The 25,594-nt window shown below is 39.1% G+C and overlaps 2 protein-coding genes across 7 annotated transcripts in view; both read left to right on the forward strand.

The window, feature by feature from the left end:
* The window catches only part of qki2 (QKI, KH domain containing, RNA binding 2), a 29,288-nt gene extending 15,592 nt beyond the window's left edge, over nucleotides 1-13,696 (forward strand). Inside the window, exons 5-9 of one of the 6 annotated variants that reach the window (XM_042507331.2) lie at nucleotides 1,673-1,760; nucleotides 1,974-2,258; nucleotides 5,933-5,956; nucleotides 6,580-6,657; nucleotides 10,242-13,696. In XM_042507331.2, the coding sequence (XP_042363265.1) occupies nucleotides 1,673-1,760; nucleotides 1,974-2,258; nucleotides 5,933-5,956; nucleotides 6,580-6,657; nucleotides 10,242-10,264 (498 nt within the window). In that variant the 3' untranslated portion in view covers nucleotides 10,265-13,696. Of the gene's footprint in view, nucleotides 1-1,672; nucleotides 1,761-1,973; nucleotides 2,259-5,932; nucleotides 9,531-10,241 lie in introns of those variants that run through there. The other 5 variants (XM_042507332.2, XM_042507333.2, XM_042507335.2 and 2 more) reach the window with 5 other exon arrangements.
* A 7,150-nt stretch (nucleotides 13,697-20,846) lies between these two features.
* timm23a (translocase of inner mitochondrial membrane 23 homolog a (yeast)) lies at nucleotides 20,847-25,594 on the forward strand. Its single transcript, XM_042507834.2, has 7 exons — nucleotides 20,847-21,266; nucleotides 21,428-21,486; nucleotides 22,548-22,641; nucleotides 23,542-23,626; nucleotides 23,727-23,785; nucleotides 24,025-24,135; nucleotides 24,769-25,594. The coding sequence occupies exons 1-7, from the start codon at nucleotides 21,161-21,163 to the stop codon at nucleotides 24,885-24,887; spliced, it is 633 nt and encodes a 210-aa protein (XP_042363768.1). The 5' UTR covers nucleotides 20,847-21,160; the 3' UTR covers nucleotides 24,888-25,594.

Genomic DNA, 25,594 nt, shown 5'->3' on the forward strand with positions numbered 1-25,594 from the left:
TACACACAGGGCCTCGAAACTGCAAGCACAAAAGCAAATTTAGAAAATGACTAGGCTCCTTCCTTTTCCCCCTCTGCATTATTTGCAACAATTGAAACCGATTGAAAAGACCAGCAGGGGGGGAGACTTCTATTGCGGCAATCAGCCGTCACTTCCGCTCCAATCACAGCGTCAGCCAACCCTGGAAGTTTAAACTTGTAAGAAGTGACTAAAGGCAATCGGGAGCTGAACACCTGTTAATCTGCGAGTGTGAATGTGTGTGGAGGGTGAAGTTAATGATACGTGTTAGTTTAACCCCGCTGACCTTGTTACCCGACCGTAAATCAGTCAGGCTTTTCACCGAGCTGTAACCGGAGCTAAGAAGTTGGATATGTGCTGTGTGGTGGAGAGGCTGTGTAAGACGTCTGTTCAACTCCATCTCAGACAATAGAGTGCTCCAGAGATGGCGTTTTTCTGTAGGCCAAACCGGAAGTTAATGTTGTCCTGGTTCCCTCGCCAAAAAGCCTATGGGATTTTTCCTTTGGATTTTGGATCATTGCAGAAAATAAGCTTTGATGCTTACACATGTTCAGCTGGATAATTTCACAAATGAAAACCACTTTCAGGATTTTTGAAGCCTAAATTAATTGGCAGAAGTAAAAAGTCAACATTAGGCTATAAAATAAACTTCACTACAACACCACAACAAGGCTGTGAAGCTGTTTTCGGCACAGCCTGGCATGATGATGTTCTGTAATTTAACCCTTTGAAAACTGGAGTGACGTCACTTTTCTTGTGCTGCTTTAATGTACCTTTCACAAATGCTTAAAACATTTAATGCTGAGCACATTGGTGTGATTTCTTTTGAAAACATGTAGAAAAAAGCAATGAGCAACTTGGTAAGAAATGTTCAATGAATGCGAGAAATTTGTAGATTTAGAAAATTATTTTTAAAAAGCTGGAGAAAAATGTCACGCAAAAAAGGAAATAGCCAGAGAAAAACTATATTTATAATTATCATATTTACCTATTTAAAATTATTTTACAGAATTTTATATATATATATATATATATATATATATATATATATATATATTATACACTTTTTCCAGGTAATTTCATTGGGTATTTTTTTAGATTTTTTTTGTTTAACTAATTTTCTGGCATTTTTCTTGTACTTTTACAATTTACTTGCTATTTTTTGGAACATTTCTTCCTTCCTACCTTCCTTCTTCCTTCATTGCTCATTGCCTTCTTCACAAGTTTTGTAAGGAAATTAAGCCAAAATCTTGGCTTGCTGAAGTGCTAACTCATTTTTTCAGCTGTGTTTACATGGAGCAGATTAAAACTTTTTTTTTTTTTATAGTCTGATTAATTCTTTGAGGCATTTTATCACAAATCCTATCTGATCACTTTACTCAGTTACAATGGAATCTCTAATCAGCGTGATTTCATACAGATAGAAGAAATATTGTCCCTGTAACTGCAGCTCATGTTATTATTATAAAAAAAAAGGCCAAACAAAAGAAACAGACTTTTTTCTCCCTCTTGTATCATAATTAGTTTGAGCGTACTGTAACATTTGCTGACTTTCTGAACCAGACTCCCACAACAGTTAATTCATTCAGTGGTCAAACTGCTGAATGACGGTCTTCGCTAAGTAAGCTGATTGTGCTGCTCTGCTCTGGTGTAGGCTGAGGGGGAGGACAACCTGAAGAAAATGCAGTTGATGGAGCTGGCGATTCTCAACGGGACCTACAGAGACGCCAATGTCAAGACGCGTAAGGATGACATCACAGTTAACATGTGGAGGAGGGTTGGTGGGTGACAAAGGAGGGGTCTCGGTACAGGAGTCCACTGTATATATGAACAATGCCTCTGTTTCTGCTGTTAAATGGACTGTTTGTCCTCTCCTCTTCTCCCCTGTCTATTGTACGTGTGTGCGCTCTGCGTGTGGGTGTGCACATACTTGCATTATTGTATGTGCCGCACAGCCACCGCCGGCTTCCCTCTGGCGACCCCTCAGGCGCCTCGGATCATCACAGGCCCGACGCCCGTCCTGCCTCCCACCTTGCGCAACCCCGCCCCCGTCACCACGCCGACCATCATGCCTCTGATCCGTCAGATCCAGAGCTCCGCCCTCGTGCCGGGAGGCAATCCGCACCCGGCGCTGGTGCAGCAAGGGCCCGAATCTGGAATCATCTACACGCCCTACGAGTATCCCTACACACTCACGCCCTCCATATTGGAATACCCGATTGACTCGACTGGAGTATTAGGTATTTAAAAAGCAAATGTTCATCATTTCATACCGAGTCAATGGATGTATTATGAGAACTGGATAGTGGGCGCCAATTGAAGTTGCTCGCAAAGTGCGTACGTCCAAAACAAACAAAAACAAAAAAACTGACCCCGCCCACTTGTCCTGTGAAGGATAACAACAACAAAAAAGCATTTCTAGACTCTAAGAAAGATTTCCAAATACAAAACCTACCTAATCTAAAAATTCATAATATAAAGAGTCATAATTTGTCTTGTTTACTGTTTTATTGACATGTTTGTTTATGGAAGTTGAGGATAAAAAATGTTTTTGGTGAAACAGTTAAGCTCTGCATTTAACCCAAGCTTACACTGCTTCTATAAAGGTGTGTTCAGACAGCAAGCAAAACAAATTATGACAAATTTAACCATTTGATTGTTTGTGAACTTGGTGTTTGTGAATCCACAAAAGCCAATGTAACAACTGCACAGACATTATCTGTAAAAATGCTTTTCACGGATGAAACAATGGCATGTTTGTGTTCAGCTGCGGTGCTCCAGACTAACTTTCTACATTTGTTGCTCTGGTGCGCCTAATTTTTCAGCATGTAATTTAGGTGCACCCACTGTATTCTTTGGCACCTTTTGGCGCAGCAGCACCCAGTGAAAAATTTCACTTCTCACGACACTCTTTCCTTTGTCTCATCAGAAATAAATCAGCTTCTTATTTGGAGATACAAATTTCTGATCTGTCTCTCCTAAACCCCCCCTTAAAAGAAATAAGAAGCAAAATAATAAATTGGCTCCTCTGCTTCTCAGAAGTGAGACAAGTCTCATATTAGATAAAATACGCAGAGCTGAATCTTGAATTTGATTACTGGGGTGAATTTCTGAAAATTTGCAGGCTCATTAATGTGTTTTCTTTTTGGTCTTACTGTTACCTCAAATAAAGATAGATAAGAATCAGGCTAAGACAAGAGGAAGGCTTTTTCTGAGAAGCTGACATTAAGAAGCATAAGAAAAAGGTCAGAATCTCAAATTGTGGTTAAACTGAGCTCAGTTATGTCTCGGAGAAACAGGCTGGACGAAGAAGAGATCTTATTTTGAATTCTCCTTTTCTCTGGGTAATACATTCTTAAAGTTACCTTTTTTGTCAGTTCTCATACATACATTAAGTGTCTTACCAGGGACAGGAGAGACAGGTGGTGGGACATAAGTTAATTTTCAAGTCAAGTCAGTTTTATTTATAAAGCCCGTTATCACAAATCCCAATTTGCCTCAGAGGACTTCACAGCATACAGCACCCCTCAATCCTTAGACCCTCACATCGACAACGTAAAAACTCCCCCAAAAATTGTATAACGGGGGGAATAAAAATTAAGAAAAAGAAAAGACTCATAGCCAATTAGAGGCAGAGTAGGGGTCAGGTCTTTGCAGATTGTGTATTGGAAAAAAAACCCTAAATGTCAGCAGCACCAGGTAAACGTTTAGTCGCACATTACAGATTTTTCTGATCGAATGTGCTCTGGAGCGCTGCGACTGAACATGTCATGTCAGTTCCCTGCAGTCTTCTTTGTCCTTCTCTTCTTGAAAAATGAAAATTCAGCCGTTAGTTACTCCCCGTCATGCCGATGGAAGGTCGAGTGAAGTTTTATAGTCTTCAAAACACTGCTGGAGGTTCACGGGGAAAAAGCATTTATCTCCCAAATAACTGAAGCAATTGGTGACCAGGATTCAAACGTTTATAAAAATACCTAATAAAACCACAAAACGTATCCATACTGCTCATACGAAGTAATCCAAGTGTCCTGAAGCCCCAACGGGCGAAGTAGTTTTGAAAAACATCAGTGTCGTCATATTTTTAGCCTTGTAGCCTGTAGCTCCTAGTGTGGGAGCCACGTTCACGTATGCGTGTACCAACGAGAGCTCGCACTATCTGCACGCCAGTGTTTACATGCTACCTGGAAGCCTTTCGTTCACACAGAGGGAGACTTCTGGAGTAAGCAGCAAGAAATAAGACCCTTTGTTGGATTTAAAACTACGATGTGTGGTGAGAGCCTCTGGGTAGCATGTAAACACTTGCATGCAGACACCGCGAGCTCTCGTTGGTCTTGCACGAGCACACTTACATGAAAGCAGCTCCCACACGAGGAGCTACAGGAGTATCTTTTGTACAGGCTACAACAAGGTTAAAAACATGGCGCCAGTGAAGTTTTTCATAACAACTAGGCATGTCGGGGCTTCGGGACAATTAGATTACTTCACTCAAGCAGTATGGAGACAGTTTGTGTTTTTATTATGTTTTTTTTTAACGTTTGAATCCTCCTCACCATTTGCTTCAGTTGTTTGGGAGATGAGTTCAGCGCCTTTTTCACGTGAAACTCCGGTTTCCATTTTTTTGTGGACTATAAAACTTCATCCAACTTTCCACCGGCATGACGGTGAGTAGATAATGACTTAATTTTCATTTTTGGGTGAATTATCCCTTTAACTTAAGTTTAAAACATTTTGAACTCACATGGATGCACTTTTGCTTCATATCGCTCACTTTAAAGTGACTTTGTATGCAATCACTCAATCACTTAATTCAACCTAATCTTACAATCTACACATAAAACAGCTTACTGCTGCCAAATTCAAGAGCCAGATTTAGTCCATTACTAACTGTGAGCTTGCCAGGCTAATGTATTTATTTATATCTCTTTTATAAGAGAGACCAGCATAGCAGTGGACCGAAGTCTCAAAACAAAGTAGAGAGAGTGCCGGTATAAAAAGTTAATAAAAAACAAACAAGAAGGGGAAAATATATACAATGCCAAAATCAGTTTTAAAGTATGTTTTTGTGCCCAAGTTACTAATGGAGAGTTTTTCTGAATTTGTTCCAGTAATGAGATTGTGATTAAAAAAAATCTCTGGTGACATTACATAAATGACCTCATAGAGAAATTAAACATTTTTTTATACCTTTTTCAGACTGTTATTAAAAGTGTTATGGTAATTAAAAGATGAAAGCTGGTAAAAAAAAATGTTGCATTACTCTATGAGGTTGGTTACGTAATGGAGTCAGACATTTATAATAATTTGAGCCTGTCAGTGGCAAAAAGAAACACTTTTAGGGGATGTGAATTGACGGTGCACAGTTTCTCAAAGTGATTCCTTCGTAGCCCGTTTCGCCGTCATCTTAACATCTTAAGCACAAAAACATGAGAAAATAGAGTTTAAAGATACCAAAGTTTCCCCTTAACAGTATGGATCATGAAAATATAAACTCAGTTGGTGGAGCGGGCACCCCATGTGCAGGGGCTGCATCCTCGCCGCGGCAGCCGCATGTTCGATTCCAGCCTCGGCCCTTTTCTGCGTGTTGTCCCCTCTCTCTTCCTCTCCCTCGTTCACGCTTAAGCCGTTCTGTCTGAATAAAGGTAAAAAAAGCTAAAAAAAAATGGGGATCTATGTAAAATTCCTCTACTTGATGCTTTTGAAAATAGCCAAATCTGAGCGAAACCTGAAGCTTTATGTGGCTTGAACGCAACCAAATATATTTTCTGTTATTGTCGAGTTAAGATGCAAATTATCAGGGATTTTCCTTTGCAGTATCACAGTTTCCCACTGGGACAAATTGGCAGCCATATCCAGCTCTTGTAATACATCCACAACATATGTAAATGAATGCTGAAGCTTATTGGTGGGCTAATAGTCCCTTCTTCCTGTGTTTTCGCAGGTATGGCTTTCCCAACCAAAGGCTAAGCGATAGCAACTCTTCCTAGCACACACACGGACTGGCTTGCAGAGACCCCCCCTCCTCTCTCTCTATCTCCCCTACATACTTGTCCCCCAGAGCAAACAGCAAAGTTTGTTCATACTTTAGGATGACAGATTCCTCGACAGTCATTCTGTAGTCAAGTGTCCATTCCTGTTAATTTCCTCTTTGTATTAGCAGACTAGTGTTGTGGTGTGACAGCTATTTAACTTTTTTTAATAGTTGAGCTTCTGCTTGTAATTTTAACACATTTTTAGTGAACCCATAGGTATTCTAGCGCCGCTGTTTGTGATTTAATATATGTTAAAGCTTATTTTAATCACAGAGCTATAGAGTGACTTTGCTTACAGCTGAATCTACTAGTGAAGCTTAGTGAGAAATTAGTGGTTTGGATTAATATTTTCTTTAGAGAGCAGAAGACCACAAAAACAACAAGAGTTCTGTCTCTTAGAAGCGAGATGTTTTGACTTGTTTTCAGCCTTGAACACGTATATTCCTGATGTTGGTGCCATGGGTGGACTGTTTGATGTCTTTCTGATGAGTAACCTTCTGTGTTCTGTTTTGGCGATGTCAATGGCTGTTAGCAGGTGCCATGACCACTAAGGTACGACGCCACGACAAGAGAATCCATCCTTACCAAAGGGTAGTGACCCCAGACAGAGGTTAGTTAGCTCACCAGCCACTTTATGTGTATGTGTGTGTGTGTTAGTGTGCGTGCATGCAGACCAATGGACCAATTTCAGTTTACATGTGTCTGTAAAACGGCATGCCTGTAGAAAGAAGTAACCGCATCAGGCGAAAAAGGTCACACGCTGAAGCAGCTTCAGTGTAAAATGTGAAACGGTATTTGTTGCAGTGAAAGTCAACTAAGTGAGCAGATTGGGAGGAACTATGTGAGGGGTGACAGCTGCAGCGGTTATCTTTGCTCGCCTGGTAGATAAACTGGACGGCTTGCAGGCCGGGACCCTCTCAATTAGAATGGATCGCTCCGTTCATGTGACTCGGTCCTTGTGACTCTGGATTTGGAGTCCTCTCTCAGAAACTTTTTTTTTCTGTTGTTGTTTGTTTTTATCTCTTCACTACTACTTTTGACCCTATGAATAACTGTGGGAGATTTTATTTATACCCAACTTCATTCCAGTAGATTTCCACAAATGTTTTTTATTATTATTATTAATTAAATCCTGTGTTGTGCCCAATGACTATATTACACTTAAAGGTCCAGTGTGTGAGATTTAGTGGGATTTAGTGGCATCTAGTGGTGAGGATTGTAGGTTGCAACCAGCTAAATTTTCTTTAGGTTAGAATTCCTCCAGTGTTTATTGTGCAGGGTTTTTTGTTGTTTTTTTTTATATACAGCTGACAGCTGAATTATTAGCAGAGGTCTCTTTCTCTCCAAAACAAACAGACCAGGTGATTTAAACTGGTAAAAACCCTGAATAAAGCAGCTTCATGTTATAAGTCAGCGCTAGCAAAACACCTGCATATGGGTGCATCCCGTTTGTTTTTCGTTTTGTTTTTTTTAAACAGACATTCAGGTGGTTTTTGTAAGAGGAAGAATTATCCACAGAGGTCTCTTCCTCTCCAAAATATAGTGAGGTGATTAAAACCGGTAAAAACACTGAATAAAACAGTTTCATGTAAACACTGTTTGGCATATCGGAACAAGGCCATTAGCTCAGCACCTGCTAATGTGTGCTCACTTTTTTTTTTTCTTTGGAGAACTTTAGATCCAGATGTTTAGGAGGGAAACAGTAAAACAGTAAAAACACTGAATAAAGCAATTTCACATAAAAAAGGGCTGCCCCCCTCAGTCTACTTAGATTACTTTACGTGGAGTTGTCAGTTTGTTTGTTTGTTTCGGTTTCTTTTTGTCTTCTTTTTTTTTGATCCCCAGATTATGCTGCGGAGTGAGTGCTCCTCTCTTTCACGTTGCTCTTTGGTACAGGCAGCTGCAGACATGCTGCAGCGGCATGGAGGACGAGAGACTTTGTATAACTTAGAAATAACTGTCCTCGGCTTTCTGCTTGAAGATGGTGAATTTGAAGTGCACAACAACATAATGTGATTCAGTCTTTGGCTTTTGTTTGATATTTAGAGCCAACAAAAAATTCTGTTGCACACTCTTGATCCGCTGTTTATGATGTAAGCTTCACTATATTAGGTGAATGTCATTTTCAAACTGAACATCCCAGTAAACTCCATGCGAACTTTAAAATTTTACACAAAAAAAACCCTGAATTGTCAAATATTTGTATTGAACAGCCAATTGTGAATCAGATAAAACTGTTTCTCCAACCTTCTTTTCATGGAGGGTAATGCAAAAATGCAAATGGCCCTATCTGGAGCCGGTGTTTGGTTTGTCCATGTAGGGCTACTGTAGAAACATGGCGGTGCCACATGGCGATCTCCGTAAACAAGGACCAGCTCCCTATGTAGATATGAGCAGCTCATTCCAGGATAACGAATATACAGCGGTACAGTTGTTATTTTCAGGTGATTTATTTAAAACTTTTTATGAACAGTTTTGAAACAGTACATTCACTCGTCAGTACATTCAGTTTTATAGAAAGTGGCAAATAATGACCAAAATTTACAAATGCAACTAATGAGATAAGTAAGTACAAACCATTATTTCAGTAATAAACATGCAATAACATGAACAAACAAGGGTTTCACTAATCAGTTATAAAGTTGTAAGATTTGCATAAATTAATAGTTTTGGTCAGTTTTTTATGACATTTTTAAGTTCGATATTGTTTTAAAATATGTATCTAGATATGTTTGTTTTTTTGAGAAAACATGCTTATTATGTTATGTTTCTGCCATTATATCCTCCTAAATCCTACACACTGGACCTTTAACATAACAGTGATTGTCTTCTTATCTAAAGGTCATTCAATTCAACATGAACTTTGGTCTTTACTACTAAAACACAGCGTGTGATAACTACTGAAGTCTGTGTTACAAGCTCTTTTGTATGAAATACTGTTGTTTGTGGTCTTATCAGTCGCCCACTGGACTTTATCATTGGGACTGTTTACATCTTTCATATATTTCCTCGCCGGAGTGGCGCTGTTACCATGTATTTAGCTGCAAAATAAATTTGTATATAGGGATTTTAAGGATTTAAGTGCTTATATGAAGCTTATGGAACAAGATCGCTTTGGAAATACTTGTAGTTTTTTTTTTTCTTTTTTTTTTAGTTTGTAAATTTTTATTTTTACGACATGCTTTTTATAGATGAAGTGTCTCCATGTAAACTTCAAACTTTTATTCAAGGTGTGTAGCTACTACTGTTTTAGTCACCGCGATAAAGGTGGCAGTGAAGGCAGTGTTGTGCTCTTGTCTATTTAAGACGAGGCGACCTTTCTCGATCCACAGGCCTCGTGACTGTTTTATGCAATAGAAATGGACTAGCTAGCTACAATATATGTGCGTGTGTGTGCGTGCGTGTGTGAGCGGTGGCGCTCTTGTTGTACACGATGGACAAAAAACACTAAAAGGCAATAAAGATGACTATTGAAAAAACAAATCTCTAAAGAAAACCAAAGCCTCTAAATTCTTGTAGTTAGTCTGTCTATTGTTAAATTGTCTCTAAAATCACCATCTCTTAACCTCTCATCGCTATCTCTTATGGTGCCTCTTTGCTTACTGTAGTCATTAGACGCTCTTCTAATACTTCATAGCAAATGGATCAAACCATAATCAATAATCACGACTGTTAATCTTACACCTGCTGCTAAACAATAGCTCTACTTGTCAGTAAGCCAAAGTATTTCTGAGGCCCAGACACTTTTCTTTGGACATAAAGGTCACTCTCTCACCCACATGAAACCATGCTGTCTCCCTCTCTGTCCATGGTTTCACTGTCTGTCTGTGCTAGACGTAGCCCAGCTAGCATGAGTAGTGTCACTATAGCAGCGGTCACACGACACGAGGGGCATCTCCTCGCAAACACCTTCATGAGCACACGTGAGCATCGCTGACCGGCCATTCCTTATGTCACCACCCGCTGGTTGATGTAAGTCCTCCTGAATGGTTATGCAGGGCTCATGAAGGTGTTGTGCAGCTCTTCTGCAGCGCCCCTCATGCTGTGTGACGGCCGTAGATCTGCCTTGTTGTCATCCTGACGCCACTAGCTGACACTAATCTCTCTTCTATCTTTTTTTCTTTTTATGTCCCCTTTTATGTGCCCTTTTTGTTTCCTTTCCACGTCTGTCCGTCTCTGTCTGTCTAACTCTAGCTGCCACGGCAACTAACCCATGACCCCTTGACCTTCTGACCTTTCCGCCCACTGATGACCCACCCATCTCCGCCTGCTGGCGTGCTCATTGGCCCGCGGCCCCGTCACTCCCCCAGCTCAGCCAACCAGACCACCACATTGGGAACAACCCCGGCTGCTTCTGTCTAACCAGCCAACCAGACGACAGCGATCACGGGAGTAAACCTCAGGACCCCGCCCACCACCAAGTCCTAAACTAAACTTTACCAAACGTGCCTTCCTTCCAAAAAAGTCCAAAGCCAGTCTGAGAATGTTTCATAACCAGTAAAAATCCCAATCTGTAACAGATGTTGCCATGCATAACCAGTAGACTATACTGGGGATGGGGCCCCCAATCTGGTGAAGGGCTCCTAAACCAATTCCTGGCTGTGCCAAACTGTCTCCCTGAGCTGCCCTCGGTCCGTGTGATGCAATAATATTAATAATGACTCTATTAATAACATGGTAACTATACTCATAATGATGGTACTTATCCAGCACAGAAACCCTCCATAAACACTAAAACTAAAAAGAGATATGTTGACAGCTTTCCTCATCGGGCGCCTTTTACTTAAAGGAGTACGTCACCCAGAGATGACCATTTGTTAATCAGTAACTCACCCCGTGTTACGTTGAATTTGTGAGGAAAACTTTGATTTTCTTGCATGTAAATGAAGAACCCAAAAACTGAGAAAATTCTTGATGAATTACAGTAAATGGGGGGCCACGTTAAACAAAAACTATATCAGAACATCTGTTTCTGAACTCTTACACAAATCGTGCAGTATAATCCAGGTCTTATTTATACAGTTTAGGGATGACAACAGTTAACCATAGAGTGTATTTTTGAGTGGTAAAGCCTGTAGATCTATGGATTGATTTATTGTTTAGTTTTCTGCACCATTCAGGTCTGGTTAAAGCTAGCTATTGGCGCCGCTGCTCATTCAATTAGTAACGACCATAGACTGTATATAAAGATGGACGCCCCCACTTACCAAGAGGGGGCCTTAACCCCACTTGGGGCGTCCCCAAGTGGGGTTAAGAATATCTGAGATATGGCCGTTGCCAACTTGCAATGGTGATGTCAATGGTGATGCAGTCACGATATCCACGGTGGGGTTAGATGGGGACTTCTCGCCAAACCACCCGTCAGACCAATTGCGAGCAGCTCCATTGAATGCGAGTGCATCGATTGGCTGTCACAGCTGTCAACCAGGCTGTGAAAATTTCCTTTTTGTAGAATTGAATTTCTCATTAAAACCGAAATTACGACCGATAAGACGTTTGACTGCATGTTATTTTAGCGACCCATCGCGGGAGATTTTCAAAGCCGCTTGTAGCAGTTAGCCGCTAACTTGGAGAAGAAGAACAGCCTCCGTAAATATCCGCAAATTGGGCAGATAATGAGAATCAGGAGCCCTCCCTTTAGAGCAGAGGACGAGATCAGCCACCATATAACAGAGACGATAAATGATTGATACTGACATGTTATGCTGTTATTATTGTTTAGAAAGCACTGCGGACGTGTATTTTATATGTCACGCTAGAGGTGGATGCTGTTGTGTTATATGTCGCGCCTGCGTTGATTCCGTGATGCCAGCATGTTGTCTAAAATCACACCGAAGCCACCATTGTTTGGTTCTGTGTAAAAGAGCAATGAAGGCGTAAAGAAGGGACTTGGTAACAGCCAGATAGCGTGATCTCTTTTTCAAAAGAGCGAGTGTTAGTAATGCTAAAGGGTCTCAAAATGAAGCTGCTTATTCACTAGGGCAACCTTGGGGAGATCAAAGGGTGGCAAAAATGTTTCCACAGCAACAGTGTCGCGCCACAAGAACATTTTTCCAGCGTTATTTGCTGAATGAGTTGCGCTCTACCTGACAACATGTGCTGTTTAGGCTAGAGCAGCCAAGGCTAACCAGGAGAGACCGGAGGCTCGGCAGTGGGCACTATGTTTCCGCATGTTAACGCAAATAGGCGGCTGTCTGTCAGCCAGCAGAAAATACAAGGCAGACATTAACGTCTCAAAAAAACAATAAAATTTCACCACCGCTAAATAGTGCTTTGAGAAAGCCTTAAGTATTTCATGTAATTTCACTTTTTTTGTTGTTGTTGTTATTGTTGTTGTTTTTTTCTTAAAAATTAACCGGGCAGTTAGTGGTTAATAAGCAAAATTAACGGAAACTGTCTTCCCTAATGCAGTCATTTGCTCAATATTTCCCAAACACATGCACTTTTGTTAAATCCTTTCACTTCTGCATACAAGTAGCGCACCTGGATTCTGTGTTTTTGGATTCAACAGAAGCGTGCGAGAAAACAAATTCTTCCTCACAAATTCATTGTAACATGGGACAGGTAATTAATAAATGAATTAATATAGAAATGATCATTTTGTGGGTGAAGTATTCCCTCTTGAAGGGGATTGGTTCTTCTCTCAGCCAACACACACTCATTAATTTACACTTTGTTATTGGTGTTAAACCCTTCACATTAACACGCTTTTCCTTGAAATGTAACACCAACATGTGATGTGTTTAAAATGTCTGATGTGCTTTTTAAAGATCATATTAATTTATGCCTCATGTCCTTTAAAGTGAGACATCTCCATTTCCCCTTTTACATGTGTGAACAAGAGAAACTTTACACTGTAAAGAAACAGGCGCTCATGAGGAAAAATAACAAACTGGAATCCAAAATGCCAAAGTATCTCTTTTAAAACAGTAAAATATCCCAATAGTGAGTCAACATATGCAGAAAAATGCCAAGTCTGTACAGTACAGATCCACACACACACACACAGAGGGGAGGTTGCACTTCTTTTGTCTAAATCAAGACGACTTACACAACGATGCCTTTGCCTTTTTCACACTACAGTATTGTATCAGCTTGAACAACAGTGCCTTTATTTATTTGAGAGAGATGGAACAATGTTACACCTAAATCTTTCACTGCTACATCGGGGGTTTGTGCCCAGCATGAAATTATGTCCTTTGGGTTTATGCAGATTCATTATCATCATCTACATTTTATGGTTTTAGATCTATAACTCCTCTCAGTTCAGATTTTAGTGCCAAAAACATTTTAAAAAATGGCTTATTTGAATTGGAAGTGAAATGCAGTATTGAGGCAGCAGCTGCGGTGTCTGAAACGTTTATGTGTGAGGTTCGGATACCTCTAGAGAACAGTGTTATATTTCATCTTTTCGTTTGTTTGTTTTTGTTGGAAGTCCATATCGATATTTCTGCACGTGTATCCGCTTTTTTTTTTTCAGTGTGGTACAGTTACTCGTGCACATACACACAAACCAACCGATGCCTTGACTTAAAAACAAAAAAGAAAAAAAATCATGGAGCCGTAACATCTGTAACAAGTTTATAATGTATTTTTATATTCTATTTTGTACGTGGAAAATAACATTAAATGACCTTTTCAGATAAGAACATTATGCCTTATTACGGAGAGTAATTTGATGAGTATAACTATCCTTCATGTGTCATTAGTAATCAATGTCCTGATATACTGGAGTCTCTGATGTCCTCTGTATTAACTTGAGCCTTTGAGATCAACATCGCTTGCCCTCTGTGCCTTTTGTATACTCTGAGTGTGACGATTAACAGTGTAGTACGACATTAATCTACTCTTCAAGTGTAGGTTACTAACTGTTACCACTTCTGTGATTATTAACCACTTTAATGGTATCTTACAGAAGCCGACAGCGGCCGTCCTCCCCATTATTTTTCTCATTCCGTTATTTCAAGATTGTGAGTTAATTATTTTGTTATATTGTGAAAATGACGACCCAAAACAAAAGGTTTTTATTTTGGTTGTTAAAGGAAGGTTGTTATTTCACGAAAAACAAAATGATCTACATTTTATCACGAGAAGTAAATTCGAGAACTCTAGCTTTCAAGATAATCAACCCGTATCACAAGGAAACAAAAGGTTTTTAAAATCTGTTATCTCGAGAAAATAAGCTTTTTCCTCGAAATGACAAGTTCATTATTCCATTATCTCGAGATAACAAGTCGAGTATTTTGTTATCCCAAAGAGAGCCTTGTTATCAGGTGACAAGGAGATAGTCAACCTGTTATCACGTGAAAACAAAGGTTGTTTTAGTTTATCTTATGTAGAAAATAAGCTTTTTTATGCAGTGATAACAAGGTCATTATTTTGTTGAAACTAAAAGTTATGTCATTTGCAAAATTAGCTCATTTATCTGGAGATATCGAGATGATCAACCCATTATCACAAGAAAACAAAAGTTTGATTTTTATTTTAACTTGAGAAAACAAGCTTTTCTATCTCATGATAACAAGTTTGTTATTCTGTTATCTCGAGAAAAGAGCTTCGTTATCTTGTGATAGCGAGATAATCAACCTGTAACCACGAGAAAACGGTTTTTTTTCATTTGTTATCCTGAGAAAAACTTGAAATAACTTAATTATGTATTTATCTCTAGATAAAAAGCTCTGTTATTTCTTGATAAAAAGATAATTAACCCCTTATCAAGAAAAAACAAAAAGTTTTATCCAAAGAAAAAGAGCTTTGTGATCTAATGATAACAAGTTATTCAATCAACCCGTTATCCCTAAAATAAAAAGGTTTTATATCGTTATCTCGAGATAACAATTTAATTATGTCGTTTTAAACTGAAAATATCAGATCAAGGCAAACAAACTACTTAAAATCAGTTGCTACGTTTTGTTTTTGTAATTATCTCCTTAATTTAAGACAGAAGAGCTTGTTTTTATCGAGATAATGAAATAAAATTAAATTTTTCTTGAGTTAAACAACCTTTTGTTTTCCTGTGATAATGGGTTGATTATCCTGTTATTTTAAGATAGTAACAGTCTTTTTTGCAAAATAAAACAACTCGCGATAACGGGATTTAAAAAATATTTGGGAGGACGGCCGCTGTTGACTTCCGTAGTATCTGTCTCTGCTTTGAATTCCTTTAAAAACAAAAAAAAAGAATTACATGTGTGTCTAAAGAAACGAACAAAAAAAAAAAATATGTGTTGGAACTTTTAACTTTTTAAAGTGAGCAGGAATAACTCTTTGTACACTATTAAACTCATAGTTGTTAAACTAACAATCTTTGTTGCTTTTTCTCTGTAGCTCTTAATTATGCAAATCAGCTTCCTTTCTGCATACTAATCACCAAACACTCGTCAGATACAGAGAGAGGGAGGGAGGAAAGAAACCCGGCAGATATTTCAGTCAAAACGCAGGGAAAGGGCCACAACATGTTTTTCCCCATTTCTCCTTTTCTGCGCTCCTTTTCTTGTTTTCTATCCACTCCTGCTATTTAAGTAGACACATTGATGTGTGTAATAAGAGAGGACAAAACACACCCAGCTCACCATGGTTTCTCTGAGGCATGCACATGTATAACAGAAAAAAAAGGGAGGAGGGGGTTCAGGTTTGGAGGAGATGGCTGGGGAATTAAAGGGAAATTGATTGTGCAAGCTCGCCCTCAAACATCTGCAGAGTAAATATACAACATCACTGCCTGTCGCTGTAGTCTCTAAAAAACAGCCTCTTATACATGTGTCATGGTAGCTGCATTTGTTTTAGCCTTTAAAGCTTGAGCAGAATGGTTTGATTTCTTTCAAAAGCCTGGGGGAAAAAAGGCGATAAGCAATTTAAGAAGAAATGACCCCAAAAAATTTACAAGAAATCAGTGAAAAGTTACAAGAAAATAATCTGAAAATGAGCAAAAAAAAAAGAAGAAAAAAAGCAGAGTAAAACAAAACAAAAATAGGGAAGTTACCTCAGAAAAGTGTATTTTTTTTATATGTAATTCTTAAACAGAATTAAAATATATTATTATGATAATTCTAATAATGGCTTTCTGGACATTTCTCCCTTTATCTTGTAAAAGGTTATGAAAAAAATGACTGGTAATAGACCAAAAAACAGTTTAAAACAAAAGGCCTTATAATATTTATAAAAATACTGTGCTGTACATTTTTAATTGTTTTTAATGATATAAAATAATTCCCTTCAACACATTTTCAGGTCATTTTCTTGTCACCTTTTACACTTTTTTTTTTTTGTTGCCAATTTTGAGGATATTTCTTGCTTAGCTGCTCATTGCATTTCCACCCCTCTTGTTTTCAAAAGAAATCAGACTCATTTTTTCTGGTTTCAGAGGTTAAAGTGCTTATAAAAGACATTTAAAAGCAGGGCAAAAAACAGGTGTGAAAAGGTTAAGAAAACCAGACTAAATCTACTAATTCCTTGCAATTTGCAGACACCCCCGAAAGAAATCAAACCAATTTGCTCATGTTTCAGACATTTAAATACTTCTGGAAGACGTTCGAATGCAGCCCAGAAAACTGACGTCATTCCAGCTTCCAAAGGGTTAATTAGTCCCCCTCTTTTTGAGGATCCACTTATTAAAAATTGAAACATAAAGAGCGATAAACATGGGTTAATTTGGGCATTTTGTGTCACTTCAGGTTAAGGTTTCACACGCAGGATAAAAAAAAGGAGGAAAATCACATGGGTTTTTTTTTCTCCCCGTGGTGAATGCAGCAGTGGGTGGCTCATTCGTCCTCTCCCTGCCCTTCCTGCTTTCATTGTGGAGTTGAGGGGTGATATTGAACTTCAGGCTTGGAGTTGAGCCTGCTCTGCGGCCGCAACCCCCTGATCACAGAGAGAAAGAGAGAGAGGACATAATGTGTCCGCTGCAGACAGGAAGAGGCAAGATAGCAAAGAAAGTACAAGAGAGACTGTGTGGATTTATAAATGGGTGGGGGTGCATGTGGATGGGTGTGTTCTCTTGTCTCTGTTTTTCCTGTTTTCAGTCAAGTTTTGGAGCTGCTTTTTGTGTGTGTCTCCTAGTCTGGTATGAGACACTCTTCAAGCATCTGGTAATGTATTCTGCAGTCAGCGCCTCGCCACTGCCAACACTGGGGCCCAGAGCTCCCACAATCAAAGTGTGTGTGTGTGTGTGTGTGTGTGTGTGTGTGTGTGTGTGTGTGTGAGAGCGAGAGAGAGAGAGATAAAGAGTGAAAGTGAGAGGAAACGACAGGTTGATTTACATTACTATGTATGCACACACATAATGAACAGCTCCACATTCCCTCTGCTTGGTAAATATTTGATGGCGGAGCGACAGAATGATTTTTAGCTGAATACACTCGTAGAAGTAAAGGTGCTTACTAGAACCAACCATGGTTCCATGGCTTTTTTCCCGTAAGAGAAACCAGTTTTGGTACACAGTTGAAGCTTTTATTAAGGTTTCAACTGGAACAGTTTGAGAGGGATCTACCTAGAATTTTACATAAATACCAAGGACCATCTGTTAATGGTTCCACCCAAAATCCCCAAAAAGAGATTCTACGGAGAACCCTTCTATGGTGTAATTGCTCCATGCAGAACTCTCTCTGGGTGTGCTATCCAGTACATTTTCACATCTACAATGCTATCCTTCCAGGGAATTCTACCAAGAACCCTTTCATGTTCCAAGGGTTTCAGCTAGAACTCACCCAAGGGGTTTTACTGAGAAACTATTCATAGTCCAAGGGTGTCATCTAGAACCTACTCAGTGTGTTATATCGAGAACCCTTTCATATTCTGAGGGTTTCATCTACAACCCACCACAGGGATTCTACCAAGAACCTTCTCATGTTCCAAGGCTTTCATTTAGTTCTACTGAAAACCAGTAATGGTCCAAGGGTCTCATCCAGAACCCATCCAGGGGATTCGACCAATAACTCTTTCATATTCTAAGGGTTTCTTCTAGAACCCAACAAAGGGGTTATTTTGAGAACCTTTTTATATCCTAAGGGTTTATTCAAGAACCCACCCAGAGGATTCTAGTGACAACCCTCTCATAGTCCAAGGGTTTTATCCAGAACCTACCCAGTGGGTTCCATCAGTAACTCTTTAATATTGTAAGGGTTTCATCGAGAAACCAAGCAGGGGTTTCTATTGAGAACCTATTTATATTCCATCTATATTCATCTATATTCATTTATATTCATCTAGATGCCAGCAACAGGGTTCTCCTGAGAAACCATTTATTTTCCAAGGGTGTCCTCTAGAACCTAGACAGTGGATTCTACTGAGAACCCTTTTTTACCCATAGATCTCTCTCCCACTAACTATGGTTGTAGTTCTTAATGCAGTTTAACAAAGAACCCTTGAATATCCCGTTCATTTAAAATAAAAAAAGAAGCAAATAGAAGCAAATGGTTCTGTGTAGAACCTCAGACCCTCAAGATGAAGCCCTCTGGAGCCTTTATTTCTAAGAGTGTAGCAGGAGTCCTATAAGCTGCTCAAAAGTTGTATTTCAAATCTCTCTCTCTCGCTCTGTTTCTCCCTCTCTTGTCCTCTTCCCATGTAAATAAGGCCAACTCCCCCTAACTCCACACACCCCTCTGAGGCAGTTTAAAGACCCAACACTGTCTCCTTGTCTCCTTGACAACCCGCATACACTGGGGTCCTGTCGTGGCCTCTCTGTCTTTTGTGTTTGGGAGCTCAGAGAGACAGAAAGAAAGAGAAAGAGAGTGAGAGAGGGGAAGAAGAGAGGAAACGAAGGATGAAAACAAGGCTGAAAAAAGATAACAAAGATGACATCATAGCTATTTTATCCCACAAGTGAAAATCTGGTCAACGGCGATGATGATTATGACGACGACGACGACGACGACGATGATGATGATGATGATGATGATGATTAGCCAGAGGCACAAAATGGGTGGCAGCTCAGTCTGGGAGTGTGTGAGCCGAGAGAGAGAGAGAGAGAGAGAGGCCCAGGCCTGAATGGAGCATTGTGGGAAAGACAGTGGGCACACTGGGCAGTAACACAGAGAACACTAACTCACAGATCATGCCAGAGAGTCTGAAAACACCCACACTGGGCGACAATGGCAAACTTCATCGCTCCACTTGGCCCCGTCTGAATACACACATACAATGGCAGAATCCAAATAAGATGCTCTGTTATTCGTGAAATTCAACACACTAAATTCCTTCAGTGCCTCTGTCCCTTTGACCGGCAGCAGATGGCCGGGGCTGCGCCGCATAAATGTGTGTGTGTGTGTGCATGAACGTGCATGTGCGTGCGTGTGTGTGTGTGGTCTTGTTTTCCTGTTGCATCATGGGTGAAGCACCCTGTAGGTTTGAACGGTGGGAAATCATCTAAAGGCGTGACAGGTGTGGAAGTTATGCAACTCTACCTCGAAACTTAAACTGATGGAAACAAATCGGACTTGTTTCGGTCATGACTGAGAACAAATTTAACTAAATCAGCCAATTAAATCAGGCCTGATTAGAATGAGGACTGAGGAGGACCAGATCCAGCAGGTCTGACCCCTCTACAGCTGGTCTGCTTCAGCTGTCAGCTCTCTGCTGCCTCCCTGTGTAGCATGTGAGGAACATTTTGTCCTGAGATTAGAATTTAAGAAATTACCCCCAAATTTGCAACAAATAAGTGAAAAATTTCAAGAAAAAAAACTGACATTGGAAGAAAAAGAACAATAGGGGAATGACCTGAAAAAATACAAAAATAAAATAAAAATAAATAAATAACATAATGATAAAAATTATTTTAAAAAAATATGTACATACCACCTTTTATTTTTTCACTTAGTTTACAATTTAATTTATTTTTAATTTATTTAGCTGTCATGTAAATAGCTAGTCCCCAAAATTTTATATCGTATCACCCAGTGTGTAATATATTACTGGATTATATCCCTTAATGTGTTCATCACTGTAATGTAGTTTGTAAAGTGGGGTCTAATTTTAGCTATCTTACATGCATTATCTGCTGGGTAGAGTTTAGTTTAGTTTAGTTAACTTAGTTTAATTTGATTTACTTAGTTATATCAATTTACACTGCTGTCAATGTGATGGACTAAACCAAGTCTAGTTGTAGTCCCTGAACAGATGTTATAATAGATATAATAGATAATGAATTAACAGAGAGGCTAATATTATGCATGTACTGTTACTATTTAGCTTGCTTCACAATTTATTCTAATTTTATAAAATGTGATGTACTCTTAAAGTGAGATAACCTACAAAAAGCTTGCTTTGATACCTTTAAGTACATTGTGCTGATAGCGGCCATTTCTATCCTTTTTTATTTTTATTTTAGGTATGAGTAGGTATAACTTTGAAAACCACATTTTTATTTGTAATAGTGTTTTTACTTTGTAATAGCCTGCTACTTTAACTTGAGTACTTGTTATACCAGCGTTTATGTGCTTATGTGTAAAACATTTGACCAATTTGATCAAAGTTTGTTTATAAAGTTAATATTTGCTGTTTCGATGCGCTGATAGCGGTTATCTCTCCTGGTCGCCTGAGGTCAGTTTTGTAACGTCTCGGCTGCCTCGCGCTGCTTCCCCTTCAGTTAAGTAAACAGATCTCAGATCTGCGGAGGTGTCGTAAAGTCGTGGGATTTAAAGGCGTCTTCGAAACTATTTTATCGCCAATTTACTAAACTTAAATCACATCCAAACGCGTTTTGGTCGATAAATGGTGACATAAAATTGATGTTTATAACTTTATTATCCTTTTTTTCGCCCCGTCTTTTATGGTCGGCGTGATGACGTCACGATAGCTCGGCGTCACGGGGCACTTTACGGCAGAGCGTGGTGCTGCTGGAGGTCAGTGGTTGACGAAAGACGAGTTTAGTAATCTGTAACGAAAATCCCATTTTCTCACGCGGAGAAATCGCTTAGGATACAGCCTACGCATCAACAGGACATCGTCGGTGTGTTTGGGTGAATCCAGCAGCTCGTCTTTGACCCGTTTTTCTTGTATTTTGAGCGTTTCCGACAGAGCTAGCTAGCGCTTGCTAACGTTAGCCACATCGGCTCGGCTAGCAGCTAGCTCCCCCGGCTCCGGTGCTCACAGGTGACCCCCTCGGATCTTCCGCAGCCATGGACAACAACTCACAAGGATCCGGAGGAATAAAAGGAGGTCTCGGGAGTCTTTTTGGAGGTGGTGCGCCTGAATACTCCAACACAGAGCTCGCCGGTGTTCCGTGTAAGTATCGTGTAATGTTGCAGTAACGTTAGCTCGCTACAGTTAGCTTAAACAGGTGAAAACTGTAGCACGCAGTTAAGCCTTTTACTCCACTTTCTCGCTAAATTAATGTTGAATAATGTGAAAAATGAGCTTGTATGTATGTTTTAATATAATTTCAGTGACTGGAATGAGTCCTCTGTCCCCATATCTCAATGTCGACCCTCGTTACCTGGTTCAGGTAAGCTGTAGTTAAAGAAGCGTTTTGCAGGGAGTTTTCAAAGGCACTGAATTAAACCAGAAATAAGGATTACATTAAATTAATCTTTCAGAAGTCTTAAAAATGATCGTGGGAAGTAGGATTTTGTGATTTTTTTCTGACTTTACATTGCAACATAATAATAATAAAAAAATAATAAAAAACATCCTTTTATCTATTTATTGTTGTTAAATAATTTAGTAAACCTTTTCCTGAACGTACCATGATGGGAATCCAAGTTGTGGAATCTCACATGCAGTTTGAGAAACACAAACCTGGCCAGAAATCAGGCTAGAAGTGCCAGATACTTCCCAAATCTGTTTGGTAAAATAAATAGATATCTTTATGATGATATAATATTTTCATTGTCTTCCATGTTATCCACTCTTAAAAGTTTTATATCTCCAATATTTGACTGAGATAATCTAACCTTTACACTGGACAAAAATACATGTTTTTGTTGTGAGAAACATTTGGGCAAAATAAAATTGTCCTTGTTCAGTTTTTGTTATTAGAAAAATGGTCTTAAACTTAATTCTGAGTTGCATTAAAAAGTCTTAAATCTAACTTGCTTTAAGCTGTGGGAACCCTGAATTTTTGGCTGTTCGGGGTGTTAATGAAATGAAAATGAAATGATGTAATGAAACTTGGAACTAGAGAAAATTAAAACTGAGAAGATAGATTTAAAAAAAAAAACAGGCAACTGGATATAGATCACCTCTATTACATAAAATGTGACATGAATAAGGATCGTGTCCATCGCCCTTTAAAAACAAAGTATTCAGTTATTTATTTTTCATTTATTTTCTCTCTTTCTTTCTTGGCCTTTTTTAGCCCCCCATCATTTTCCTTTTTAAAAATTCAGTTTACGCTGTGCACTTTTGCTGTCATTACACAATATATTTGTGTTTGTGTATACATGTATAGATGTTTGTTTTGTGCAATGTTACTGAAAAACAATAAACACAGTTTAAAGAAGTTCATGTGTTTTGGGCTGTTTTTTTCTGACTGTAACAGCTGTTATTGTTATTGTTGTGTCTCAGGACACAGACGAGTTCATTCTGCCCACCGGTGCCAATAAAACACGAGGAAGGTTTGAACTGGCTTTCTTTACCATTGGAGGATCCTGCATGACAGGTAAGAGACGATTAACACCTCTAACATAACGCTTTGCAACTGTATGACATTGTCACAATACCTTAACTGTCTTGGAAAATATCACAGTTTCACGGTATGCTGTGTCACACAACTACTGTTTTTATTTATAGTCACAATGAAACTGTACATAAGCAAATGTTCATGGTCTCATAATTATCAATTTTGTCTCTGTGGCTGATTTTCACGTTTCGAGCTCAGCCCCTCGGGACACATTAGAAGAAACCTTAATGCTACAAAAACTTTCTGGAAAGATTTTCGTGGGAACCCTCTCCCGTTTTTTTTTTTTTTTTTTTAAACCGGAGCTCTGATAAATAGAGCTGTTCTCTATTTATCAGAGGAGGGGGTTGACTGGAGTATGACTTTTTTATTTATTTTTTTTCCTTGAGTGGTGATTATAGTGATTGTATGATATAGTAATAGCGATTATCCTCCCTTCATCATAGCTGTGTTATTAAATTTAAAATAAACTCCTCCATGATGTTTAAAGTTGAAGAAGAAATCCTGGAGCTGACAAAGTTTTTTCTCTCTTGTTGTGTATGGTGGTTAGATAGTGACAATGGTTCAATTATGGCCAAATTTTAAATGAGCGTAAATAAGGTGTTTTTGATTAAATCTCTTTATTTTAAGCTCACATTTGGTTATGTTTTTTTCTTTGTTTGTTTTTTTCTTTGTTTGTCGCACATGATGTGTCCAAGGACTGTTTGAAAAGTAAAAATCCAACCATAAACATTGCTGTTTTTACTCTCTGGCCTTTATAAATAGTGTATTTTTGGCGATTTTTAAATAAAACACGACTTCCAAATCAACGGGTTTAGCATTGAACTGCGTGTTTTGAGTTTTCATTGTGATGTATGAATGTGAGTTGTGTTTTGACTACAGGAGCTGCACTCGGGGCTTTAAATGGTCTCAGGGTGAGCCTGAAGGAGACCAGGGACATGGGATGGTCCAAACCGCGTAATGTGCAGTGAGTATTGACACAGCGTTCAGTTTAGTAGTAATCTTAATCCTAATATTACTCCTGGATCTCTTGACCTGTCCTCTAAATGTTTGTTTTCTCTCTTAAGGATTCTCAACATGGTGACCAGACAAGGTGCTTCATGGGCCAACTCTCTGGGCTCAGTTGGTGAGACCATTATAACGTAGTCTCATAGTGGTATCGGGCATATTTACTCATCTCATGGATGAGAATCAACATGTGGGAAAGCATCACTTATTTAAACACAGAATATTAGATTTTGTGTTGATGTTTGGCTTTCTAATTTTCAAGTTTCCTGTTTTGAATGATCACTCTTGTGATTGATTGATGTGGTATAAAAAGTTTTTTTGGTGTAAAAGTTGGTGTATATTTCTCTGCCGTTGCAGCCCTGTTGTACAGTGTTTTCGGTGTGGCGATAGAGAAAGCCAGAGGAGCAGAAGACGACATCAACACAGTGGCTGCTGGGACGCTAACTGGGATGCTTTTTAAATCAGCCAGTAAATGTCTTTTCTGCTTTTTTTAAATCTACTATTAATGTGTCAGGTTACAGTCAATAACTCAGTGAACGTGTTTCCAGTGTTAAATTAGGCGATGGATTTCAACATCACAAATAATACTACGAATAAACCCCTAATTGGTATTAAAATATCTTAAATCAATCTTTAAAAAGTCTTAAAAATGCCAAGATGTTGGAAGAAGGATATTACAAGTCACTGTTTTCAGATGTGGCATTGTAAAATCTAAAAAAAAAAAAAAAGATAAAAGATAAATAATTTACGAAATGCCTCTTTCATTAATGTAATGCAGATCAGGATATAAGAAGAATTTTATAATTTTTTCCTGCAGCATTTGAAGCAGCTCGTCTGACTGTTTAACTCGACCAGAAAGGTCACGCTTTATGTTAAACATTTGGGTAAAATTGTCCCTAACCTTCAGTAATTTATGTCAGTTCATGTTATTTTCTCTCCTTTCATTTTGTTTTTTGTAAAATTTGTCTTAAATTTAATTCTGAGTGGCAATAAAAACCTAAAAGACTTGAATCTATCTTGTGTTTAGCTGGAGGAACCTGCATGTGTATTTTATGTTCACACTGAGCTTTATCACTGATTCTGTTTATTCCGTGTTTGCAGGCGGCCTGAAGGGAATAGCCCGAGGAGGTTTGGCTGGTTTAGCCCTGTCTGGTGCCTACGCTCTCTACAACAACTGGGACCATCTCACCGGCTCGTCGCCATCCTCCAGGCTGTACTAACCCTCTCCCACACACACACCTGCTTCTACATTAGGGCCAAATCTCTCTCCGGGACACGCAGCCTTTAACCACAGCGCTAAGAGGAATTAGACTTTGGTCAAATGCGGTGTGCCTTTCAGGGACGTGTGAGTTGGTCCCAGTTCGCTGGTTCCACCTCCCCGTAGTCACTTTCCTTTTCCAGGAGCATTCCTGGGAATTAAAATAATATCAGACTGAATTCCAGTGGAAACCCAGATGTAGGCCGTCCTATGACACCCCTCTCCACCTGTCTTTGTCCTCAGAGGTATTCCCATCACTGATCCGATCAGTCATGAGAAGAGCCTGCGAGGATGTTTTACTGAGGTGTGTTTGTTATGTCATTGTTTATGGGAGACGTGTAAGTCTTCTTCGATGCTAGTTTTGAAATTAATGAATGAACCCGTGATATTTGGGTTGAATGAGCCAATTTACGTCCGGTGTGTGTTTTTCACCAGATGAACGTCAGTGGATTCATGAACTGATTCTGGACTGATTTGCTTTTCTGTTGTAGAAGAGCGAAGAGATTTTCAACCACCATGTACAAACAGAACTAAGCCTCACGGTCAGTTCTGCTCATGTATTTATTGAAGCGTATCTGCAGTGGTTTCACTGGAAAGCTGTTTATGTGTCTCCATCAAACCGACTGTATTAAAAACTATAATAAAAAAATGGGAAATGTTGACAAAAAA

This window comes from Plectropomus leopardus, chromosome 19, assembly GCF_026936395.1.
Source record: "Plectropomus leopardus strain MGB_pleo_1.0 chromosome 19, ASM2693639v1, whole genome shotgun sequence".
NCBI classification, from domain to species: domain Eukaryota; kingdom Metazoa; phylum Chordata; class Actinopteri; order Perciformes; family Serranidae; genus Plectropomus; species Plectropomus leopardus.

Excerpts from the sequence above, each read along its gene's own strand:
- timm23a (XM_042507834.2), top strand. The coding sequence starts at position 21,161 with ATGGACAACAACTCACAAGGATCCGGAGGAATAAAAGGAGGTCTCGGG. Across the intron at positions 21,487-22,547 it reads ACCCTCGTTACCTGGTTCAG|GACACAGACGAGTTCATTCT; the intron begins GTAAGCTGTAGT and ends GTTGTGTCTCAG. Across the intron at positions 23,786-24,024 it reads CAACTCTCTGGGCTCAGTTG|CCCTGTTGTACAGTGTTTTC; the intron begins GTGAGACCATTA and ends CTGCCGTTGCAG.